The sequence below is a fragment of the Lissotriton vulgaris genome, chromosome 6, assembly GCF_964263255.1.
Source record: "Lissotriton vulgaris chromosome 6, aLisVul1.2, whole genome shotgun sequence".
NCBI lineage: Eukaryota > Metazoa > Chordata > Amphibia > Caudata > Salamandridae > Lissotriton > Lissotriton vulgaris.
This window is the reverse complement of record NC_141694.1, coordinates 150,691,486-150,713,408: the sequence shown is the minus strand read 5'-3', so window position 1 is coordinate 150,713,408 and position 21,923 is coordinate 150,691,486. Positions and strand designations below refer to the sequence as shown.

Here is a 21,923-nt window from a genome sequence, read left to right as displayed (position 1 = left end):
GGAAAGATGCACTCTGTAGAGCTTCTCAACAAAAAGAAAAAATAGGTCCCAAAAGTGTAAGCAGTGTAAGGACACAAAGTCATATGCAAGAAGAGGGAAGTGTCGAACACAGAGCTGGCCAGCAGGAATCCAGAGTGGTTTTGAAGTCCACCAATGGTAAGTAATGGGAAGGCTCCAAACCCCCTAACAATATACAATATGTCTCGAAGAGGCAGTGCATTCACTGTCTATGCAAGACCTACAACTTGTTGCGCAGCATCAGTAAGGAATATAGCATAGTTGACAACATTGTAAAGACACTGTTCTGCTTGAAAGTTTTATTTTCTTCAATTCACAACAACAGTGTTGGTCATAGACATTCTGTTTACATCAACAAAATATCGGAATTGATACCTCTCGCCCTTCGAGGTTAATATAAGTTATATTTAACAGCTGAAAAGAAACATTTCTTAGAATTTTCTGTGTTTGATTAAATCAAGAACTGAATGTTTCTATATGACAAGCGATTCGTGTTTCCGTCATAGTGTATCAAATAGAAGGTGTGCTAGCACTCATTTGGCAAGGACCAATTTGCATGATTTTTACCTTGACAACTGCATATACATAGCAATGTTAAAATTATATTTGCAGTGACAAAATTATATGTTGTAGTGGTTCAACAGTGGATGGGTTGCATCCTAAACTGATCAGCGCAAAGCTGAACCCAAGTTTCATCCACTTGCAGTGTCTAAAGCACATACATTTAACTCTGAATTTGTCTGCGTTCATAATGAAACTGTGGAAAGCACAAGTTGGAAACAGTCAGCAACGACTGCCTCAGTGTCCGAGCTGCACTATCTGCAAGTCATACGTTAACTCAGAGGAATGTCTGAGCTTTGGTCACCGATCATACCGCAACCCCAGACGTCATTTTGTATTGGTGGGGTGGTACAAAATTGCACTGTGCTGGTGCAAAGTTAGGTAATCTGGACCCAAGTGCTTTACCCACGATCTACTCTACTGAGCAAATTCCTACATCTCAAGTGGCAGTTTACTTTGGACTCAATATGTCCTTACCACAGATTATTTAGTACACCACAACTTTCTTGAAATGCGCTGTAGCATTTTATTCAAGATAAGATATATACATTGCAGTTCACATAATGCAAAGCGCTGAAACAGCACATATGCACTGATATTTTTATTTATACTCTAAAAAACAAAGCAACCCTAAAAATAGAAAAAAAATAGACTTGGTCCATGCATTTGGAATCCTTCACTTGAGCAATGAGAAATATCTATTTGACAAATTAACTGTTGTCACATATAGCACCACAAACGGTATGTCTGTGTATGCTAGCTGAAAGATCAAAAGTGCTCCATTTTCTGTCTCGATTTGCATACATCCCAAATATGGCATTTTATGCTACTAGTATGTAAAGACGATATCTGGTCTTCGATCTTCCCACCATACCTTGGACCAAAAAAATAGAAAAAAACGTAACACTATTCTCTCAGTAACCATGCAACCTGTTACTGCAAACAAAAGCAAAGATGCTAAATATTCACACCCATCTTCAGCGGGACTGAAGCGTTCTCAACCTGATTTGGGAGAATTTGAGGCTGACACTCCGGACACCACCAGGTAGGCCGCTTCAATCCTCCTGGGGGCCCGAAGGTGTCCTTCATCACCGGGTGACCCAGGGGACAAGTTTCCTTCAAGTAGATCTGGTGATGCATTCGGATTCCTTGCAGCTTGTTATGCAGCCAATCAGAGGTGAAACGGATGGCGTGATCCAAGACGGACTCCAGAGTCTTGAGGCCCAGAAGCGAGCCTGGTGTTAGGGGGTGGATCCCAGCTAAAAACAGGATTTCATTTTTTATGATGTTCCCTGAAACAAACAATTCATAATTGTGAGCAGTTAGCGTAGAAACCGGATTTGTCAATAATCTCACAAACTACTTGTACTTTGCAAATTCAACTGCATAGGATTTATGGCTCTTGATAAATACCAGTTTTGCCTGTCTACTGAATTGTAACCCTTTATGGTTGGATGTTTACAAGCGTAGGACTCACTTGGCAGGAAAACACTGCAGAACAAATCCAATGCTTGTTTGCTAAGTGCAAGATATTTTTAGGCAACACTGGACAAAACTGTCCAATATTGTACATCTCACTGCTGGGCAACAGGGTCCGGCTCATGGACATTATTGAGCTTAGCTGTGGCATTGCAAAGTATCATGAATGGGGAATGGGCAGTGTACGGAGGCCATATAGGGACATTATACTTTTGCAGGTTACATTTGCAGAGCAAGACAGCAGTTTCAAAACCTTGGCTACTTGAGGCATGTTGCAACCTCTCCTCGTCCTCTAGGTCGGGAGACACAAGGTACTTCACTAGACCGGTATAAGCCGCCGAATGCTTTCTAACCAAGCAGTCGGCAAGCCATTCACATCTACTTAAGGCGGAGACACGTACCCCTCAGCTTATGACTCAGAACAGGTTTAGGTAGTGTGATTTGAAAAGGATACTGCCAATCATAAACACCTCCTAGGCATTTGTAATATCCTTGACTGCTCTGTGAAAGACTGTCCCATCTATGTATGACTAGGCACTGCACTCCATGCAGATTGTTATGAAGCCATATGGAATGTGGTGAATGTGAGCTGGTCAGTGAGATGCTGGGCAGAGGTCGACGAGGGTGGATGGGATCTTCTGTAACTAATAAACTTATTTATACTTTCAACATCCTGGGATGATTCAGGTGGCTACTAGTCACAGCATTCTTACTCACTGTTGTGCAATTGCAAACTCCATCACATTAAAAAACATGAAAACTAACATGATGTACAAATGTGTTGCAACCTTTCTTCTGCAGTGTCCAGTGAGAATTAAACAATTATTGCAAGGCAGAAATACAGTTTTAGTGAGTTTTTAGGGAGTGACCACTGCGCCCTAGGCCTGGTCGCCCTACACCCCCCGCCTGATCCTTCTCACCTGCCGCCTGAGCCTCGCACTGCACGACGCCCCAGCCACCGCAGGACCGCCGCAGAGCCACACCAGCCGCCGCAGGGCCGCCACAGCGCCGCCCCAGCCACCGCAGGGCCGCCGCCGAGCCCCCAGGCTTTTCCTTTTCCCGCCGGACTACCACGAAACCCCGCCCCCCTGCCCGCCGATTGGTTGCCGCGCTCCCCGCCTCCCCGCCTCCCCGCAGACCCTCCCTCCCGGCTCCCCTCTTATGACGCCCCTAGAGCGACCGCGCAGCGGACGCGCGCAGCGGGAGCACCGACTGAGCGCCGAAGGTGCGCCAAAGGTAAGCCCGTCAGCGCCCGTCCGCGCCTGGACCGCGCCCAGCGCCAGGACCCCTGGCCCTCGCAGACCCCTGCCCACCCGCCGGACGTACGACGCGGCCACCCTCAACGCACTCAACACCGGCCAAACCCCTGGATGCTACCAAGCCACCCCGAGACGCACCCACGGACCCTTCAGCTGCTACGCCTGCAAGTTCACCTGCATCCGGACCTGCCTCGCACCAGCACCCGCCAAGCCGAACACCAGCAGCAACCACCTCAAGTGCATCCTGCTCAACACCCGCTCCGTCCACAGACACGCCATCGAACTCTGGAACCTCCGACACCACAGCACCCGACGTTGCCTTACTCACGGAAACCTGGATGAACGACTCCTCAGCGCCCGACATCGCCATCGCCATCCCAGAGGGCTACAAGATCACCCGGAGGGACCGCACCACCAACCAGATGGGAGGAGGCATCGCCATCATCCACAGGGACACCATCCACATCACGACCAACACCGACGACACCCTGACCACCGCCGAACACCTACACTTCCAGATCCACACCGACCCGAAGACCACCCTCAGAGGCACCCTGATCTACCGACCCCCGGGACCACGCACACAATTCAGCGAGGACATCGCCAACTTCGTCAGCCCGCATGCCCTCCCCTCCGCTGACTACATCCTCCTGGGGGACATCAACTTCCACCTGGAGAACAACAACGACCGCAACACCATCACCCTGCTCGACAACCTCGCCAACCTCGGACTCAAGCAGCTGGTGTCCACCCCCACCCACCTCGCCGGACACACACTCGACGCCGTCTTCTCATCCAGCAAAGACATCACCTTCAGCCAAGCCACCGGACTCCACTGGACGGACCACAGCTGCGTCCACTTCACCTTCAGAAGAACGACGATCCACCACCACCAGCAACAGGTTGCTCGAAGAAGCTGGAACAAGATAACAGCCGACCAGCTCGCCGCTTTCCTGAGCCAGCACCTTCCCGCCAGCTCAGCGAACCCCAGCCAGGCCGCCGACAACCTCACGAAGTGGATCAGTAACTGCGCGGACGAACTCGCCCCACTGAGGACCCCGCCCAGCAGACCCGGCAGTAAGAAAGCCCCATGGTTCACCGACGAACTCAAGAGCTCCAAGAAGAACTGCCGAGCCCTCGAGAAAGTCTGGAGAAGGGAACCAACAGCGGACAACATGACCACCTTCAAGCTTGCCACCCGGAAGCACCACCAACTGATCCGCGCCACCAAGAAAACTGCATTCAAGGACCGGCTGGACAACAACGCACACAACTGCAAGGAACTCTTCAACATCGTGAAAGAGCTCTCCAACCCCAACGCCGGAAACAACGACATCACCCCATCGCAAGACCTCTGCAACTCCCTCGCCTCCTACTTCCACAACAAGATCGCGGACATACACAACAGCTTCAGCACTCAACCGACGCACGCCACGACCGCACCAACGCCCCCCACCACCACCCTCCGCGCCTGGACTCCGATCAGCACCGAAGACACCATCCGCATGATGAACTCCATCCACTCCGGATCTCCAACCGACCCCTGCCCTCACCACGTCTTCAACAAGGCCGACGCTGTCATCGCACCCCACCTGCGGGACATCATCAACACCTCCTTCGACACCGCCACCTTCCCGGAGAGCTGGAAGCACGCCGAACTCAGCGCTCTACTAAAGAAACCAACTGCGGACCCCACCGAACTCAAGAATTACCGCCCCATCTCGCTCCTCCCGTTTCCAGCCAAAGTCATCGAGAAGACCGTCAACAAACAGCTGGCCGCCTTCCTCGAGACGAATGGATCCCTCGACCCCTCACAGTCTGGCTTCCGAGCCAACCACAGCACCGAGACCGCCCTCATCGCTGCCACCGATGACATCCGAGCCCTGATGGACAACGGAGAAACAGCGGCCCTCATCCTCCTAGACCTCTCCGCGGCATTCGACACTGTCTGCCACCGCACCCTAGTGCAACGCCTCAGCAACGTCGGAATCCAGGAGAGGGCACTGGAATGGATCATCTCCTTCCTCGACGGAAGAACACAGAGAGTCCGTCTACCACCGTACAAGTCAGAGGCCACCGAAGTCATCTGCGGCGTCCCTCAAGGATCCTCGCTGAGCCCCACCCTCTTCAACGTCTACATGAGCCCCCTCGCGGCCATCGCACGCCAACACAACCTCAACATCATCTCCTACGCCGACGACACCCAGCTGATCCTCTCCCTGACCAACGACCCCGCCGCCGCCAGAGCCAACCTTCACGAAGGGATGAACGACGTAGCCGAATGGATGACGACCAGCCGCCTGAAACTGAACTCAGACAAGACGGAAGTCCTCATCCTGGGCTCCTCGCCCTCCGCCTGGGACGACTCCTGGTGGCCCCCCGCCCTGGGCACCGCACCCAAACTGACGGACCACGCACACAACCTGGGCTTCATCCTGGACTCCTCCCTCTCCATGACCAGACAAGTCAACGCCGTCTCCTCGTCGTGCTTCAACATCCTGCGCATGCTACTGAAGATCTTCCGGTGGATCCCCACCGAGACCAGGAAGACGGTCACCCAGGCTCTCGTCACCAGCCGACTGGACTACGGCAACGCCCTCTACGCCGGAACCACCGCCAAGCTCCAGAAGAGACTCCAGCAGATCCAGAACACCTCAGCCAGACTCATCCTCGACATCCCACGACACAGCCACATCTCCGGACATCTGAGAGACCTGCATTGGCTCCCCATCAACAAAAGAATCACCTTCCGTCTCCTCACCCACGCACACAAAGCCCTACACGATCAAGGCCCGAGCTACCTCAACAACCGCATCAACTTCTACGCTCCCAAACGCCACCTCCGATCAGCCGGTCACGCCCTCGCCGCCGTCCCCCGCATCCGAAGAACGACTACAGGAGGAAGGTCCTTCTCCTACCTGGCCGCCAAGACCTGGAACTCCCTCCCTCCCGACCTGCGCCTGACCCAAGACCACCTCTCCTTCAGGAAGAAGCTCAAGACCTGGCTGTTCGAGCAGTAGCAGCACACCCCCCCCCCCCCCCCCCCCCTCCCCCAAGCGCCTTGAGACCCTCCGGGTAAGTAGTGCGCTCTATAAAGGTCTTGATTGATTGATACAATCCACTCCAGGTGAGGACATTTTCCCATGGGACTTTTTAAGACTTTGACCCGTAGCCCACAAGAAAAGATAGAAAAAATGCAAATTTTTCCTTTTGGCTAAAGAGGTAATATAGATATTTTCTCTACAGTATGTAAAACAACAGACAGTATCTTGATAATCTGTAAACTAAAAATGTCCCTTGATATAAAGTAGATTAGGCAGCTATTTTTAATGTCATTAAATTGGACATACATTAACTCTAAATACTATCAAGATCTTATCTATCTTGCAAACAGTATAAGAAACAAACAACATGGAATGGAATGGTCAAATAATAGTTCTGCCACAGCTAGACAGCTAAACACCGGTGGAGGTAAATGTTACAAGGTGCTATTCAAAAAGATAAGGACAAACAACTTCCAAAACAACAAATCAAACACCTAAACCGCCCTAATCACTACCATCAACTAACTTCAAAATCCTATGAGTCACTGAAATGACTAACCTCCCAATAAGTTTGGCATTTTTTATAACTACTGCCAACTACTGTCCCATCGCCACCTTCATTAAGGGCCACATCTTCGAACAAGCCAAACCAATAACTACACTCTTTAAATCATCTATTATTTAGGGATAATTGGCTGGCACTCCAAAAGCACACACACACAGCTTAAAAGACTTTACATTCCACAGAATGTTTCGGGAACTGCGACCCAATTGCCATCATATCCTTCACCCCAAAACTGACTGAAGAGAAATTAGATGCCAAATGGAGCCACAAAAGAATGCCAAACAACATGCCACTAATGTGAATTCAGGCTGTGGCAGGGACATTTTTCGCTAATAGAGATTACCTTTTTAAACTCATCAATAACAGACAGGTGAAGGCTATAGGAAAATGCCTCCTTTTGCTTGATTACCAGCAATTGTTTTGAAGTGATGTTGCTGATGTTTTGAATCTGTGCACTTGGGCTCTGCTAACCAGACTACAGTGCATGTGCTCTGATACCTAAACCATTGAAATTGGCTATACTTCTAATTAGCATATTTAATTTATCTAGAAGTCCCTAGTATAAGGTACAAAGTACACCCAGAGCCTGTATGTTAAATGTAGAAAGTGGAATGCACCCATTGAGCCACCCACTATAGTGACAGTGCAAACAAGACTGTAGGCCTACCTGTACAGTTATAAAAATTCAAATTGGACCTGTCAAAATACCTTTTTGACATAAATAAACCTTACTTTTAAATATTAATAAGCCAACCCTAAGTAGGCCATGCTGCCCAGAAGGTAGGGTGCACAATATTCAACCCTTTAATTGCTGCCGTCGGCCATTGGCCGACGGCAGCACTACCTCCCCAGTGCTGCCGTCGGCCAATGGCCGACGAGGCCCCGCCCGCGCACGGAAACGCCCGCACCGCGGTGGAATTACCGCCACGGTTAACGGGTTAAAAGTAGGACATGTAAAAGTTTAAAGCTGAACATGTCCTTAAAGTGCAAACACCATAAATGCTATTTTCACTGTAGGAGGGTTAGCTGTTCCATAGGAAAACATTGGGATACAATATTAAGTGTAGTAATTTTTCTGGCTAGCAAACCCCTACAAATTTCACCATTGAACTTTTTGAAATATATATATATTACAAGACCAATTCATTGCCGAAGTAGATTTGCAATACATTTTTGGGAAAAGCTACTTTTCCAGCCTAAAGCCCCTGGAGGACAACTTGCATGCACTCCAACTGCCACCTGGCAAATGAATGTCCCTTTGATGTGGAGTGACAATTGCTCCCAGAGACGGACAAAGGGTTGGGTGTGGGGAGGTGCTCCAGTTTCTCTGGTAGGGTGACCATCTGGGATGTGCCCTGGAACTTAATTAAGTTGAAAGAAGACTACCCTGTCACTGGCAAACACTAGCTGACATCTGAGCAGGGCCTTTCTTTGTTCCCCCAGTCAGGCAAGACCAATCCCAATGGAGAGGATATATTCCTGAAATTGGTTTAAGGGACCACAAGTGAGGGGTTGCTCATTTCCACCGTCACACACATGACGTGGGCTCATAGGCTCTGTGAAAGGGGACAAGCTTTCACCATTTTTGATTTGGGCTGAGATGGGCACAGTGGGATTGTTTGCAGAAGGGCACACATGAACTGCTGTAAAAGTGGATAGGGTTACCCCTGGTAACTCTATCCCTATTGGTTAGGCAGGGGCCAGATTCTCCCCCCCCCCCCCCACCTCCCCCTCCCAGGCAGATGCTAAATGATTCCCCCGATTCACCAATCTAGCTTAGTGTTTAGTTTCAGAAGCTCTCCGTTGGGCACTAATTTTCTATCAGTGGCTCGGGATAACAACATTGTTGGTACGAAGGGAGTCAAACTGATAACAAATTAGCTATAACTGCTTACCCACTATGGCACAATGGTTCTTGGTAATGTCCGGCTGTAAACTGTGATTTTATTTTGAAACGGTCCAGAATTTACAGCAGCTGGTGGGTCACACTATGGAAAGGGTAAGGCTTTTGATCAGACTAATTATATGGCTGGAGCATCACCGGCCTGGTTTTCTGGAATCCAGAACCACTGAGTGCTCTTCTTGAGTTCTAAAAACTTGCAGCCAACCCCAACCGAAAGCCATATACCACCAAAGAGAGTACCTACAAATAGGCCAAATGCACTCCCATGCCTTTGAGGTAGGTATCAAGAAGGACTAATGACTGCCACTCCATTGAACTATCCTTGACTGATAATTTACTTTTACAGTTGTAGTGGGTCATCAGCCAATTGAGTCTACCTAGAGATCCAACAGGAAAGAAAAACAATGATGCCACATACCAGCAAGGCTGGGGCCCCTCCGTACACTCATGTTGTGTTAACATCCATAAATTCAGGTGCACAAATGCCCCAGTAGTATTCTCAGTGTTCGGATGGGAGCTGGTATTGAGTCAGTAATCTAACTGCGGGGCTGTAAAACAGAATTTTAAAAAAAACATCTCCTTGAAGGTAGTAAGATCAAGGATGTGTTACATACGTAGAGAATTCCGTAGCTTAGGAGTCGCTACTGAGAAGGACATAACTAGTGTTTTCCTGGAGCCAGGATACATCAACAAGTTATTCAATGGATAGTAAAGCTGGCTCACTAGGGGATATGACTGGAGACACATCAAACAGGAAGGGCTAGCAACAGAGGTTATTCTGCCTGGCTAAAGCCTGTACACACTAAATAAGGGCATTGCAGGTGCCCAATCATGCACGAATGAAGGATGAAACCACTATATTTCCTCTCTTTGTGGACAGGTACAGCATGATTTTGCAAAGCCTGCTAATGACAAAAGTATGACTGATGGTATCCAATTAAAAACTATCATCAATTTTAATCCCTCAGTCTTTCTGTGCCTTTGGAGGAACAGGGAAGAGCTTAATTTGCAAAGGCCTGAAAGATGGAGACTAGGGCCACGTGTATCAAATAAGCATTTTGCGATTACCAAATAGCAATTATTACTGAATCCCTATTGAGTAATCGCAAAATGCTATGTATGTAAGGAATCGCCAAAGATTTAGCGATTCCTTATTACTACCTAATAGCGGTTCGGTAAATAGAGAATCAATATTAGGTAATATTACTCTATTTTTCTATGGGCAAAAAGGCCCATAGATGGGAATTGTTTTGATTTTCCTAAATGCACAGTTTGCATTTGGAAAATGCTTCATACATGTGCTAAGGGAATCAAAATTTGCGATTCTCCATTTGTAGTTGCAATTTTAGATAATCGCAGTTTTTGAGATTACATACAATTGATACTACTATGCCCTTCATACATCATGAAACACTATTTTGCATTTGCACACGGACAATTTTACTGAATCACACCATTTGTGAATGCAAAAAACTTTCATAAATGTGGCCCCTAGAGAGCTGTCTTTTTATCTACTCGAATCACTGTTTTCTCTGAGCTCAAATTCAGCCCAGTGTCTGCACGATATACAGTGCATTAACTCCAAATTCAATTTCGAAAGGCAGAAGGTGAAAGACTGTTTGCTCCCAGTTTTGGCAAAATCTGCTGAAGTTCCGGTCTAGGCTGTCTACCTAAATGGAGAGAATGCAAGGCAAAGACTGGGGCATGACTCAGCACGATGCCTCAGTCCGCTCTGGAAGTCTTGTTGACGACTTAAAGCTCTGAAGCTTCAGTGGGGAAAAAACCTGAATCTCAGCCCAAGTCACGGCTCAACCTTGCCGGCTTGACTCTCATCGACAGGTCAGTCACCTTATTGTGTTTTTTCACCAAAATTCTCCAATCTCCTGGTTTGGGGTTCCAAAGTGTCCACAACAACAATCCAAGTTTTTGGAAGCTCTGACTTGCTCCTTGGGATGTTTGTACTGTCTCCCACAATGCATCTGGTTGAAATCCTTTCAGGTCCAGCTGAAGGTAGTCAGCTAATTTCTTCTAGCTCGAGATGATGCAGCTGAAGCTCTTTTAACCAGCTGCTGGCAGGAAGTCCACTCCTTCACGTTTCAAAGCAAGGCAATGTCGTTAGGGCTAAAGTTGCAAAGTGTGCATCAGGTGCAGTAATTCCGAATGCAATCCTCTAGGTGCAGGCCAGGGTTCTAGCAGGGAAGTCCTACTTCTTTTAGTTTCAGACATGGATCTGAGTTGCTGGGCAGCTCTCCCATTAAATTTCCCTAACTCTCCGCTTCCAGCCCCTCTGCTAATTCAATTACTGCGGCTCCTGTCTGGCTGGGGATGCAGGATGTGGGGGTGAGCCTGTGTCCTGTCGTTTGCTCTGCAGCTTTCCTCCTGCCAGATGTCCTTTTTCTCTATGCAGGTCACTTCACAAGTCATCAGAGCAATTTGGTTCAGCCTGCCAAAGGCTGGTCAATCGGAAGAGGCTACTGGAAGGCTGGATTCTGGTTAATCAGAAATCCAAGTTCTATAACTCTTCGGTTATAGTTATAATAAATCTAACCTTGGCAAGTTGTTGGATTTAGTCTATAATTTTAATACTTTGAAGTATGATTGTAGCCATTGGAAAATGCCCTTTTGCTGGGTTATCTTCAAACATTTTGCCTTCTTCCTCCTATATTTTCTGACATGATTTTGTTGACTTTGGGCACTTTATCATTGCTAATCAGTTCTGAAATGCGCATGTGCTCTGTCTAAATTGTATTGGTGATTGGTTTATCCATGATTGGCATACTTGATTTACTAGTAAGTCCCTTGAAAAGTGCACCATGTGTGCAGGGGGAACTGTAACTCAAATGCTACTAGAGGGCCTGCACCACGGATTGTGCCACCCACGAGTATGCCTGCAAACATGTCTCAGGTCTGCCACTGTAATGCCTGCAAGAGCAGTTTTAAACTGCAAGTTTTGACCTGGCAAGTGCGACCAGTTGCCAGGCCCAAAAATTCCCATTTAGTACATGCAAAGCATTAAAAGGTAGGATATGTACTGTTGTGTATTACGCGTCCTAATTTCATTTTTCATTATTGCAAGGCCTATCTCTCCCATAGGGTAACATGGGGATTGCCTTGAAACATCTTTTAAATGTAACTTCCCATTGAGAGCAGATGGAGATTTTGGTTTTTGGAGCCTCTGAACTCACAATTTAAGAATACATCTTTTCGTAAAGTTGTTTTTTAAATTGCGTGTTTGAAAATGCCACTTTAAAAAAATTTGCATTGTTTTGCTTATTGATTCTGTACCTCTGCCTGTCTGTAGAATCTATGTCCCGATTAGGGTGACACTAGGGCTCTTGTGCACTGTTTTGCTTATTGATTCTGTACCTCTGCCTGTCTGTAGAATCTATGTCCAGATTAGAGTGACACTAGGGCTCTTGTGCACTCTCTAGACAGTCACTCACAGGGAGCAGAGGTGTGCTTGAATATCCTGAGGGGCTATCACCATACTGATGGGCTTTCCTAAGCTAGAGTGGTGGGAGGACTGTTTATCGACACCTGAATTGGGCTGTGCCTGTCCTCATACAAAGCGGTCTCCAGCCCCCTGTAGTGCACCTGGAGCCAGGTCAGGGAAAAGCAGGATCTTGTGCACTAGAAAGACTTTCCTGTGCCATTTACCTACTTATAAGGCAGAAAGAGGTATAAGTATTGGACCTCTAACACTCAAATCAGAACACTTCTGGACTGTGGATATTCTGCCAGGAAAAATTGCTGAATGCAGTAGGGGGAAACTGTCACTCTGCCTGTTACTCTGTTGTGCTGGGCTGCTGCTTCTGTGCCCTGGGATTTAAAGGACTGGACTTTGCTTTCTGAATCCGGCTTTCCAAGGATCTCCAAGGGCTTGTGCGCATTCATCTCCTGTTAAGAAGTCTCAGGGACACAAAAGACTTCTTGCAACTCAGTTGGTGATGCCGGACTCTGCCAACTGGGAGTTCTATCCTTGCCTGAGGTGCTTCCCTCCAGGTAAAGGGCCTCAAAAGTGGGTTCTGCAGCTGATCTCTGCAAGAACTGATGCAAAGCCTCGCTATGCAGCCTCTCGCCAAGTCTCACTGCATAGCTGGCAGCTACTCGGAACCGAACAAATGAAGCCCTGCAAAGCTTTACCCCGCAGCCTTCCAGAACAAACGTCAGACGATGCGAAGCCTCGCAAAGCGGTGAATGACCTCCGCAGCACATCGTCCCTGGGTGCCATTTTCTCCATCAACACCACAACACAGAAAGAAGCAGAGGCATTGTGCATCACCTCCCCTGTGGCAGTCAGAAACCAACCTCCCTTGTACCAGTAAGGAACCAACACATCACCTCCCCTGCCTAGCAGTGAGGAACTGACGCATCACCTCCCTTGTACAGTAAGGAACCAACGCATGGCCAGCATCTCCCTGGAAGATCCTGTCTAGGCTTGTCTTGTGTATTGGTTTCACCTTTGCAATGTGTTAAGTTAGCATAAGCTTGCTAGAAGTTTAAACGCCATTTTTCCTTTTTCTGCTGCCTCTGCACACAACACATTTTGTTATTACAGCTTTTCGCCTAGTTAGGTATTTTGCTTTACACAATAATAACATGTTTGCTTATAATATCTGCCTTGCTTGGTAAGCTATGTCTGTACAGTGAGTGCCGAGGCCTTCAAGGTTATTTCAACACAGCGCTCATTGTTTGGATTGATCAGCGCACAGAGTAGACATAATATGGATGCAGCTGTGGCCAACTTTGGGTTTAGGTGCATTTTAATAATGCACTGCGCAAAAGCGGGTGACACACACTTGATGAATATCCGTATGCAGAGAGTTGGTGCAGGAGATGATGTGATCTATTTCTGCTGAACCCAAAGGTATGGGCCCGCCCTTCTAAACCCAAAGAGACCGTCTGTAGATATAATAGAATATACTAGCTAGGGAGGGTAAATTGAGGTTCTATTTAAACCTTTTTCCTTTCGCATTTTAACATGCTTTCACCCTTTGTATTTTATGGAATAGTAACCATGCTGTTAACTTTGTTCCTTGTAATATGTTTGCTTGTATTAGCTAAGATACTGCGTTTGAGAACACTACTTCAGAATAAACATTATAAACTCGTACGTGTCCTCATTGACTTCTCGTTCTGGATTGATATGTTAGTATATATGTGAGGTAGCAATCCCAGGCATACAACCAAGGTAATGGCACACTGTACTAAGGCAAACACACAACTAATTCAATATGAAAAATTACATTTTTAATATGATAAAGACATATAGTAAAAATCAATACATTGATACAAATTGATAAAATAACATTGTACTAATACATATGTTGTCACAATAAAAAGTCGTTTTTAAGAAAAATAGATGGTTTCCTGTTGACGCGTTTCGACATACACACTATGCCTTCATCAGGACTTTTACCATCATATTTCTGTGAAGAAAGATTATAAAAAACGTTTTACTATTTAATTTACTAATGTTGTAACAGTGTAATTGAATCAGTTTACGTTTGCCAAAACATTCTATTGCCAACTATTTATCCAAATCCTGATGTACTGCTCAATAATCAAAAGCCTGTATTCATATCAAGTACCTATGCATTAATTATTCTCTAGGGCTATTACAAGTAAAACACAAATGTCTTCAACCTATAGCCACACTTGATATAATGTGTACAATGGTTAGGTTTTTCTCTTTTTCTTATTGACATATAAGGTTGACATTTCTTACTTGCTCATAGTAGCTAGATACATTCATTGCTGCATGAGTCGTTAACATTTCATGATTCCGTTTACGATTTTGATAATGAATCATCTATAAAACGAACATTTTACTAACAATAGAAAAAAGAGATTTTAGCATGAAAAATAGGAGTGATTTTAGCATGAAGAATAGGAGTGGAGCAAGTAAGGAAGGAGACATAATTAAAAACACGTAAGTTAGAGTGAAATGTTCCTATACTCTGTATTTATGAACCGAGAGTACTATAAAGTTAAAGTTTCAATATCTGAATGCATCCAAATTTTAGTGTCTATATAGCTCAGTTCAGAACTATTTACCTAGTAGATTTCCTAATATTCATATCAAGCTAGATATTCACACCCCTGAGTACGGGTATGTACCACAGTCAACCTAATAGATTTCATACTTTTCTTATGGTTATTTCAAGCTAGATATTCACACACCTGAACCTGGGTTTCTCAGATGAGGATTTTGCTACTTTGGTAGGTACCACTGTACCTTCTAGTTCCAACTTTATGTCAAAATCACAGGGGAATAGCGATATAGCAAAGTTATCTAACCTGAAAAAGAAATTAATAAGGATAGAAGCTCATGGCGAGTTTATGCTTAACTACTTAAAGGCTGGAATTATTCCATTAGGATTACGAATTAGAAATATCCCAGGTCTATTTGTAGATATAAAATCTTTCCTACATAAGTGGAGCATGATAGCCAGCAGGTGCTCAAGGGATTTAATGATCCTAATCATAGCAACATCTAAAGAGTTAGCATCAGATATAAAGAAAGAAATAGAGGAATTAGAGAGCAAAGTTAAAACCTCCACAGTAATAGCAGAAGCTGATAAACAACTTGAAGCTTTGAATAAGGATATTTTGTCCTTTGCTGAATATCTTACAAAAAGAAAACAAGAAAAATTCACAAAGGATAAAAGATTTTATACTTTGGAACGTACTTACCCCTATTTAGGAGAAAGCTTCTATAAAACAGATAACCAACAAGGAGAAGCAGGCTATAATCAACAAAGAGTAAATAATTTTTCAGATTCCTCAGACCCTGAATCAGACAATGAGTCCAATTACCAAGAAGAGGCCCATTATAATCCCCAAAATGGGCGTAGAAATATGCGCCAGCCTTTTTTAGGATACCGAGGAGCCAAACGGGGACGACAAAGAGTATGATTCCAACCGCCATCCTGGGGTCACCACCAGATATACCAACATCCCATGGAGCCCCAACATTATCTGGAAACTCGCAGCAGACAATATCAGAGGCAGTGGATGTGATTCCCATCTTTAACTTGTCAAAACATAATTTAGAGGCTTCAGACATATCCTTGCTCTCTAAAGGTCTAACTTTTGTTCCTCATGCCACTGTAAATTTATTTGAACTCTACCAAGATTTGCATTCCTTTTTTAGGAAAATAAGACTCCAAAAGTTCTTCATGGATAAAATTGACATAGATCAAGATAATACCAACAATAATATTGTAGCTCTACCTTCTACATTTACTCCATCATTGGACCAACTCGGTCCAAAGATGGCCATGTTCGAAAAAGTTGTTTTATCCAAACTGGAACAAGCACTTAGATATGTGCTTAAACCCAAATACAACATTACCAAAGAAGAACATAATTCTTTGCAGAATCTTAAGAATAACAAATCTTCGATAATAAAGAGCAGCGACAAAGGAGGCGGTATTGTCCTCATTGATTCCAACACATATGAAATGAATATGCTAAGTATGCTAAACGACCCCCTCTTCTACAGAAAAGTTACTACTAATCCAACTGACAGGGTAATTAAAAAAATCCATCAAATAACAAAAAGAGCATTAGACCGAAAGATAATAAACAAGAAAGAATATGAATTCTTGAACAAATCACAAGGAAAAATAGCATGTATTTATGGGCTTCCAAAAATGCACAAAAACCAACAGGATCCACCCTACCGCCCCATCGTTTCCACGATTGGCACTCCACCGAAGCCCTATCTAAATATGTGGACAACATTCTCAGACCGTACATTCCATTAACCCCATCATATATCAAAGATACAGGGGCAATGATCTCCAAGGTAGAAAACTTACCATTTGATGATAACAGTGACCTACTGGTCACACTTGATGTGGAAGCTTTGTATAGCAATATCCCACAAGACTGAGCTTTAGAAGCCACTATGTGGTTTATTGACTTACATCAAATACCCTGCAATAAGCACTTTATTCTTGAGTGTTTGTCTATAGTTCTGCAGGAAAATGTTTTCCAGTTTGGGGACCAATTGTACCAACAAATAAAGGGCGTGAGCATGGGGGCTGTCATGGCTCCGCCGATAGCTAATATATATATGGCCCGTTTTGAATCTCGCAATAACCAGAATGAAATGGCCCCATTCAATGAGTCTGTTTCCCATTGGTGCAGGTTCATTGATGACATTTTTTTTTATCTGGACCAATGGGGAACAGACTCTGGGGGAGTTCTTGGAGTGGATCAATCTTGCAGATGAGAACCTACATTTCACGGCTCATATTGATGCAACTCGAGTTGAGTTTCTGGACATATATATTAGAAACAACTCTAATAAGCTGGAAGTAGATCTATATTCAAAGCCCACATCTAGGAACACCTTGCTCCATTTCTCAAGTTTTCACCCTAGGAATCAAAAAGACTGTATTCCCTTCTCACAATTTCTCAGGGTGAGGAGAAATTGTACAAATATCAGGGACTATCATGCTCAATCTGTGAAAATGAAGCAGAAATTCCTCGATAGAGGATATCCGCACTGTCTTGTCCGTGAGGCATACAAAAGGGCTCGATATTATGAACGAGATGTACTGTTGAGATCAAATAAAGATGTTCAGGAACCAAAACTGGTGTGTATTACAAAACACTCAACACTGAATGCAACAGTTAGACAAATAATAAATGCAAATTGGCATCTATTGAATATAGAACCATCAAAGCCTAAACAGAAGAAACCGATGTTTGCGCATCGAAGAAATAAAAAACTGAAAGATTTAGTAGTGAGATCAAGATACACTGGAACATCTAGTAATCCCCCTTTTATACAAAAATCCATACAAGGATTGAATCCTGTAAAAGGAACCTCGAGATGTGGTTCCTGTCATTCATGTGATGGTATTATACCAGGAGAAACCTTTAGGCTGAATGACCTGTGGACATGCAACACCTGTAATATAATCTATCTGATCGTATGCCCATGTAATATTGGATACGTGGGTGAAACATCTCGATCAGTAAAAGTTTGTTTGAATGAACACAGATCAGCCATAAAAACACGCAAATTGACGGCCCCTCTGGTTACCCATTTTTTGGAATTCCAACATGCCCCATCAGATATTAAATGGCGGAAAAGATCCAGATACCTAATGCAAAAGGAGGTGAAAAAATAAGAAAAAAGAGAGAAGTCTTCTGGATTTTTACTCTAAAGACTTTCACTCATGGGTTAAACAATGATTTACCATGGGAAAATGCGATTCTGTAATCTAACCAGTTATACTGCAAAATCCAAAAAGACTGTTCCTTAAATAATAAAATGCTTTAATCCTGCTCTAAATATAACATATAAAAATAAGATCTTCATGAATACAAATAAATTGCAAACATGACATACAAATAGTCAAGCTCCGAATACGAGATTAAAATTCATTTTCCTTGTAAAGAATTAAACCTTTCCTCCGGGGCTGCTTGCATAATAGTCAAAGAATAAATAGAGCTTTTAACACACATGTATGTAAACAAATAGTCGCCATTTTGCAAAACGTGCTATTAAAAACGGGATCTTTCCCTTTAAGAAAAGAGGCAAGAGGTGGACCAATTGAAATCCTTCTTGTATAAGGAGCTTCAGAAAAGAGCGTGATGTTGTTCCTTTGGAAAACTGAATCGCGAGAGTGTGTACCCAGATACGTCGCACCATAGTGCGTTTACCGGTAAGAGATAGTCATCTTCTCACCCCTTTACTTAGTTTAAAAAGAAGTAGTTTCTTGCATAAATAATTATGGTTTCCATTTTTAAACTAGATATATCGCATATACGGGCTGGGAACAGTGAAGTAGAAATCAGCACCTCCCCACCCTGAAACGCCGCATTAAAGTGTAATTATCGGTAAGAAATTATCACCGTTAGATCTTTTAACTTAATGGAATAATGGTGGATTATGCCTAATATATAGCCCCCCCTTTTTTTTCTCATCAAACTAGATATATCGTGCATACGATTTATAAAAACAGACGAATAAGCGTCACATACCCACACCGTTTTTCAACACGTTTAGACCAAATAACAAGTTTGAAGTTGGATCATTATGGCCTAACGTCTCATATTTTAGGTAAGCTCTAGCGTGAAAAAAACATTTAATTAATTTTCCCTGCGTATTTTGGTCTACAACTACCTGTCATCTTTATGCTTATAGATTAAACTCCTACAAAATTGTAATTATCTTCATGTAGATGGAACATTGAAATGATCTTCTTAGAGGAATCACCAATACAATAATATTCCATGTGCATAGGCAATTGTGATGTAGGGAACCGTACTGTTTTCATGCTTTCAAAAAGAAAAACCTAAACCTGTAGATAAGATATGGTCATTAAATCAGGGTTGAAATTACATTATTTTCTAAAAAAGTGGAACCAATCGCCATAACCTAAAACTAATAATGTAAAGGTCAGGCCCTGAAAAATCACGTTTTTTTCGCCTGCAGATAATTGAAAAATTAATTTTGGAATTTTGAGAATCGGAATATCCAACTCCATACCAGGTTAAACTACCCTACAATTTTAGAAAGGTAAGAATCTGGAACGGGTAGTTAATGCGATTAAGTAGAATTTTTGGAATTAGACCTCTGACTGTGGTAGATGCCCGTATTCAGGTGTGTGAACATCTAGCTTGAAATAACCATAAGAAAAGTATGAAATCTATTAGGTTGACTGTGGTACATACCCGTACTCAGGGGTGTGAATATCTAGCTTGATATGAATATTAGGAAATCTACTAGGTAAATAGTTCTGAACTGAGCTATATAGACACTAAAATTTGGATGCATTCAGATATTGAAACTTTAACTTTATAGTACTCTCGGTTCATAAATACAGAGTATAGGAACATTTCACTCTGACTTACGTGTTTTTAATTATGTCTCCTTCCTTACTTGCTCCACTCCTATTCTTCATGCTAAATCACTCCTATTTTTCATGCCAAAATCTCTCTTTTTTCTATTGTTAGTAAAATATTCGTTTTATAGATGATTCATTATCAAAATCGTAAACTGAATCATGAAATGTTAACGACTCATGCAGCAATGAATGTATCTAGCTACTATGAGCAAGTAAGAAATGTCAACCTTATATGTCAATAAGAAAAAGAGAAAAACCTAACCATTGTACACATTATATCAAGTGTGGCTATAGGTTGAAGACATTTGTGTTTTACTTGTAATAGCCTTAGAGAATAATTAATGCATAGGTACTTGATATGAATACAGGCTTTTGATTATTGAGCAGTACATCAGGATTTGGATAAATAGTTGGCAATAGAATGTTTTGGCAAACGTAAACTGATTCAATTACACTGTTACAACATTAGTAAATTAAATAGTAAAACGTTTTTTATAATCTTTCTTCACAGAAATATGATGGTAAAAGTCCTGATGAAGGCATAGTGTGTATGTCGAAACGCGTCAACAGGAAACCATCTATTTGTCTTAAAAACGACTTTTTATTGTGACAACATATGTATTAGTACAATGTTATTTTATCAATTTGTATCAATGTATTGATTTTTACTATATGTCTTTATCATATTAAAAATGTAATTTTTCATATTGAATTAGTTGTGTGTTTGCCTTAGTACAGTGTGCCATTACCTTGGTTGTATGCCTGGGATTGTTACCTCACATATATTGTTTGCCCTGTCCCAGGATATTGATCCATAGCAGGGGGTCCTTGTTTTTGTCAAAGTTGATATGTTAGTATAACTGTTGGACTTGGCCCTTCTGGCAGGTTCACCTCTAATCTTTTTGCTTTAGATCTGTGATCTGTGTGGATGATTTTCTGGTCTGTGCGCACTTTTTCCCTGTGTCCCAGAGTAAAGTGCGTGCATGTAGTTAGGCTGGCCTGCTCTCCCATAGGGATGCATGGGGAATGTCTGTGTCCCTGGTAGTTCCTGATGCGTGGGGAGTGCAAGCTCGAATTTGGTATGTGCGAGCTCGTGAGAATGAATGCTTCGCAAGGGCATTTCATTATTTTAGAGCACTGAAGCTCTTAGGTGCCAGTCCCTTTGTTCTTGAGCCCACGAGGCTCCAACGTTGGCATCACCTGTGATTCACAACTGTCCAGCACTTAGTGGACAGTTGCTACATTTAGGTTTTGTGTTCCTGACTGCCTGCGCAGCCTTCCCTGACATTGGACTGAGGGCATTTCAGCCCTTGCGAGGCCAGTTGGCCTGAGGGACAGTTCTAGTGTGGTGATATGTGCACCCTGCGCATTGTAATTTACTTGTGTATGTAATTCCTGCGCAAATGTTCTACCTGCACCTCTGAATGTGTTTTAATGCCTCATGTGCAATGTATTTTATGTTTTATCCCCTTTGCTAAGAGTGACCTGCTTAGAGGATTGTTTATGTATTACCTTTGCTAAATGTGACCTGCTTAGGTGATTGTTAGGTTTCCTTCCCTTTGCTAAAAGTGACCTGCTTAGATGATGGTTTTCCTTCTTTAGGTCCTGCTGATAAGGTCCTAGTTCCCTGCGTGATTTTCCTACAGCGTTTAGGGTTGCGTAGGAGGTATTTACTCTTTACCAGTGATTACTGGTTGAGTGCTACATTTACTATTTTGGGGCTAGTCATTATATGTTTATGTGCTAAGTGTTATACCTACAAGTCTTATTTCTAACAAGTGCCTACCCCTGACAGTGGTCCATGTGGCCCTGTCCTGTACATAATCCCTTGTAAATTCTGCCCGTGCCTGTTGGCACATTGTAAAGTTTGTGTGTTATCTAATGTGTTTTTACTATAATACAAAGGCTATTTTTTATATAACCTTGTGTGGAGTTTCCTTTGTGGTGGGCCTTGGGTGTTGTTGCTGGGGTGCGTGCGCAAATACTTAGCTCACATCGCCTCCAAGTTTAGCCTTGCTGCTCGCGCCACGTTACCTAGAGGGTGAGCAGGGGTTATCTTGGCGTGTAACTCCCTTGCCCTGACTTAGGAGTGGTGGTCTCTGACTGACTTTGGCGCAAGCCCTGGCCAGCCAGGGATCCCGTTTCTAACAATAACGAAAGAGTGTTTATGTATTCCACGTTACCTGAGGTGTTCTAAGTCCATGTTCTGGGTTGTCTAATCAT

The 21,923-nt window shown here is 43.8% G+C and overlaps 1 protein-coding gene across 1 annotated transcript in view; it reads right to left on the bottom strand.

Annotated features, from left to right (window-relative positions):
• Nucleotides 1-305: 305 nt before the first annotated feature.
• NEIL2 (nei like DNA glycosylase 2) overlaps nucleotides 306-21,923 on the bottom strand; it is a 218,072-nt gene continuing 196,454 nt past the window's right edge. The window contains exon 5 of the mRNA XM_086925145.1: nucleotides 306-1,871. Within this exon, the coding sequence (XP_086781271.1) occupies nucleotides 1,537-1,871 (335 nt within the window). The 3' untranslated portion in view covers nucleotides 306-1,536. The remainder of the gene's footprint in view (nucleotides 1,872-21,923) is intronic.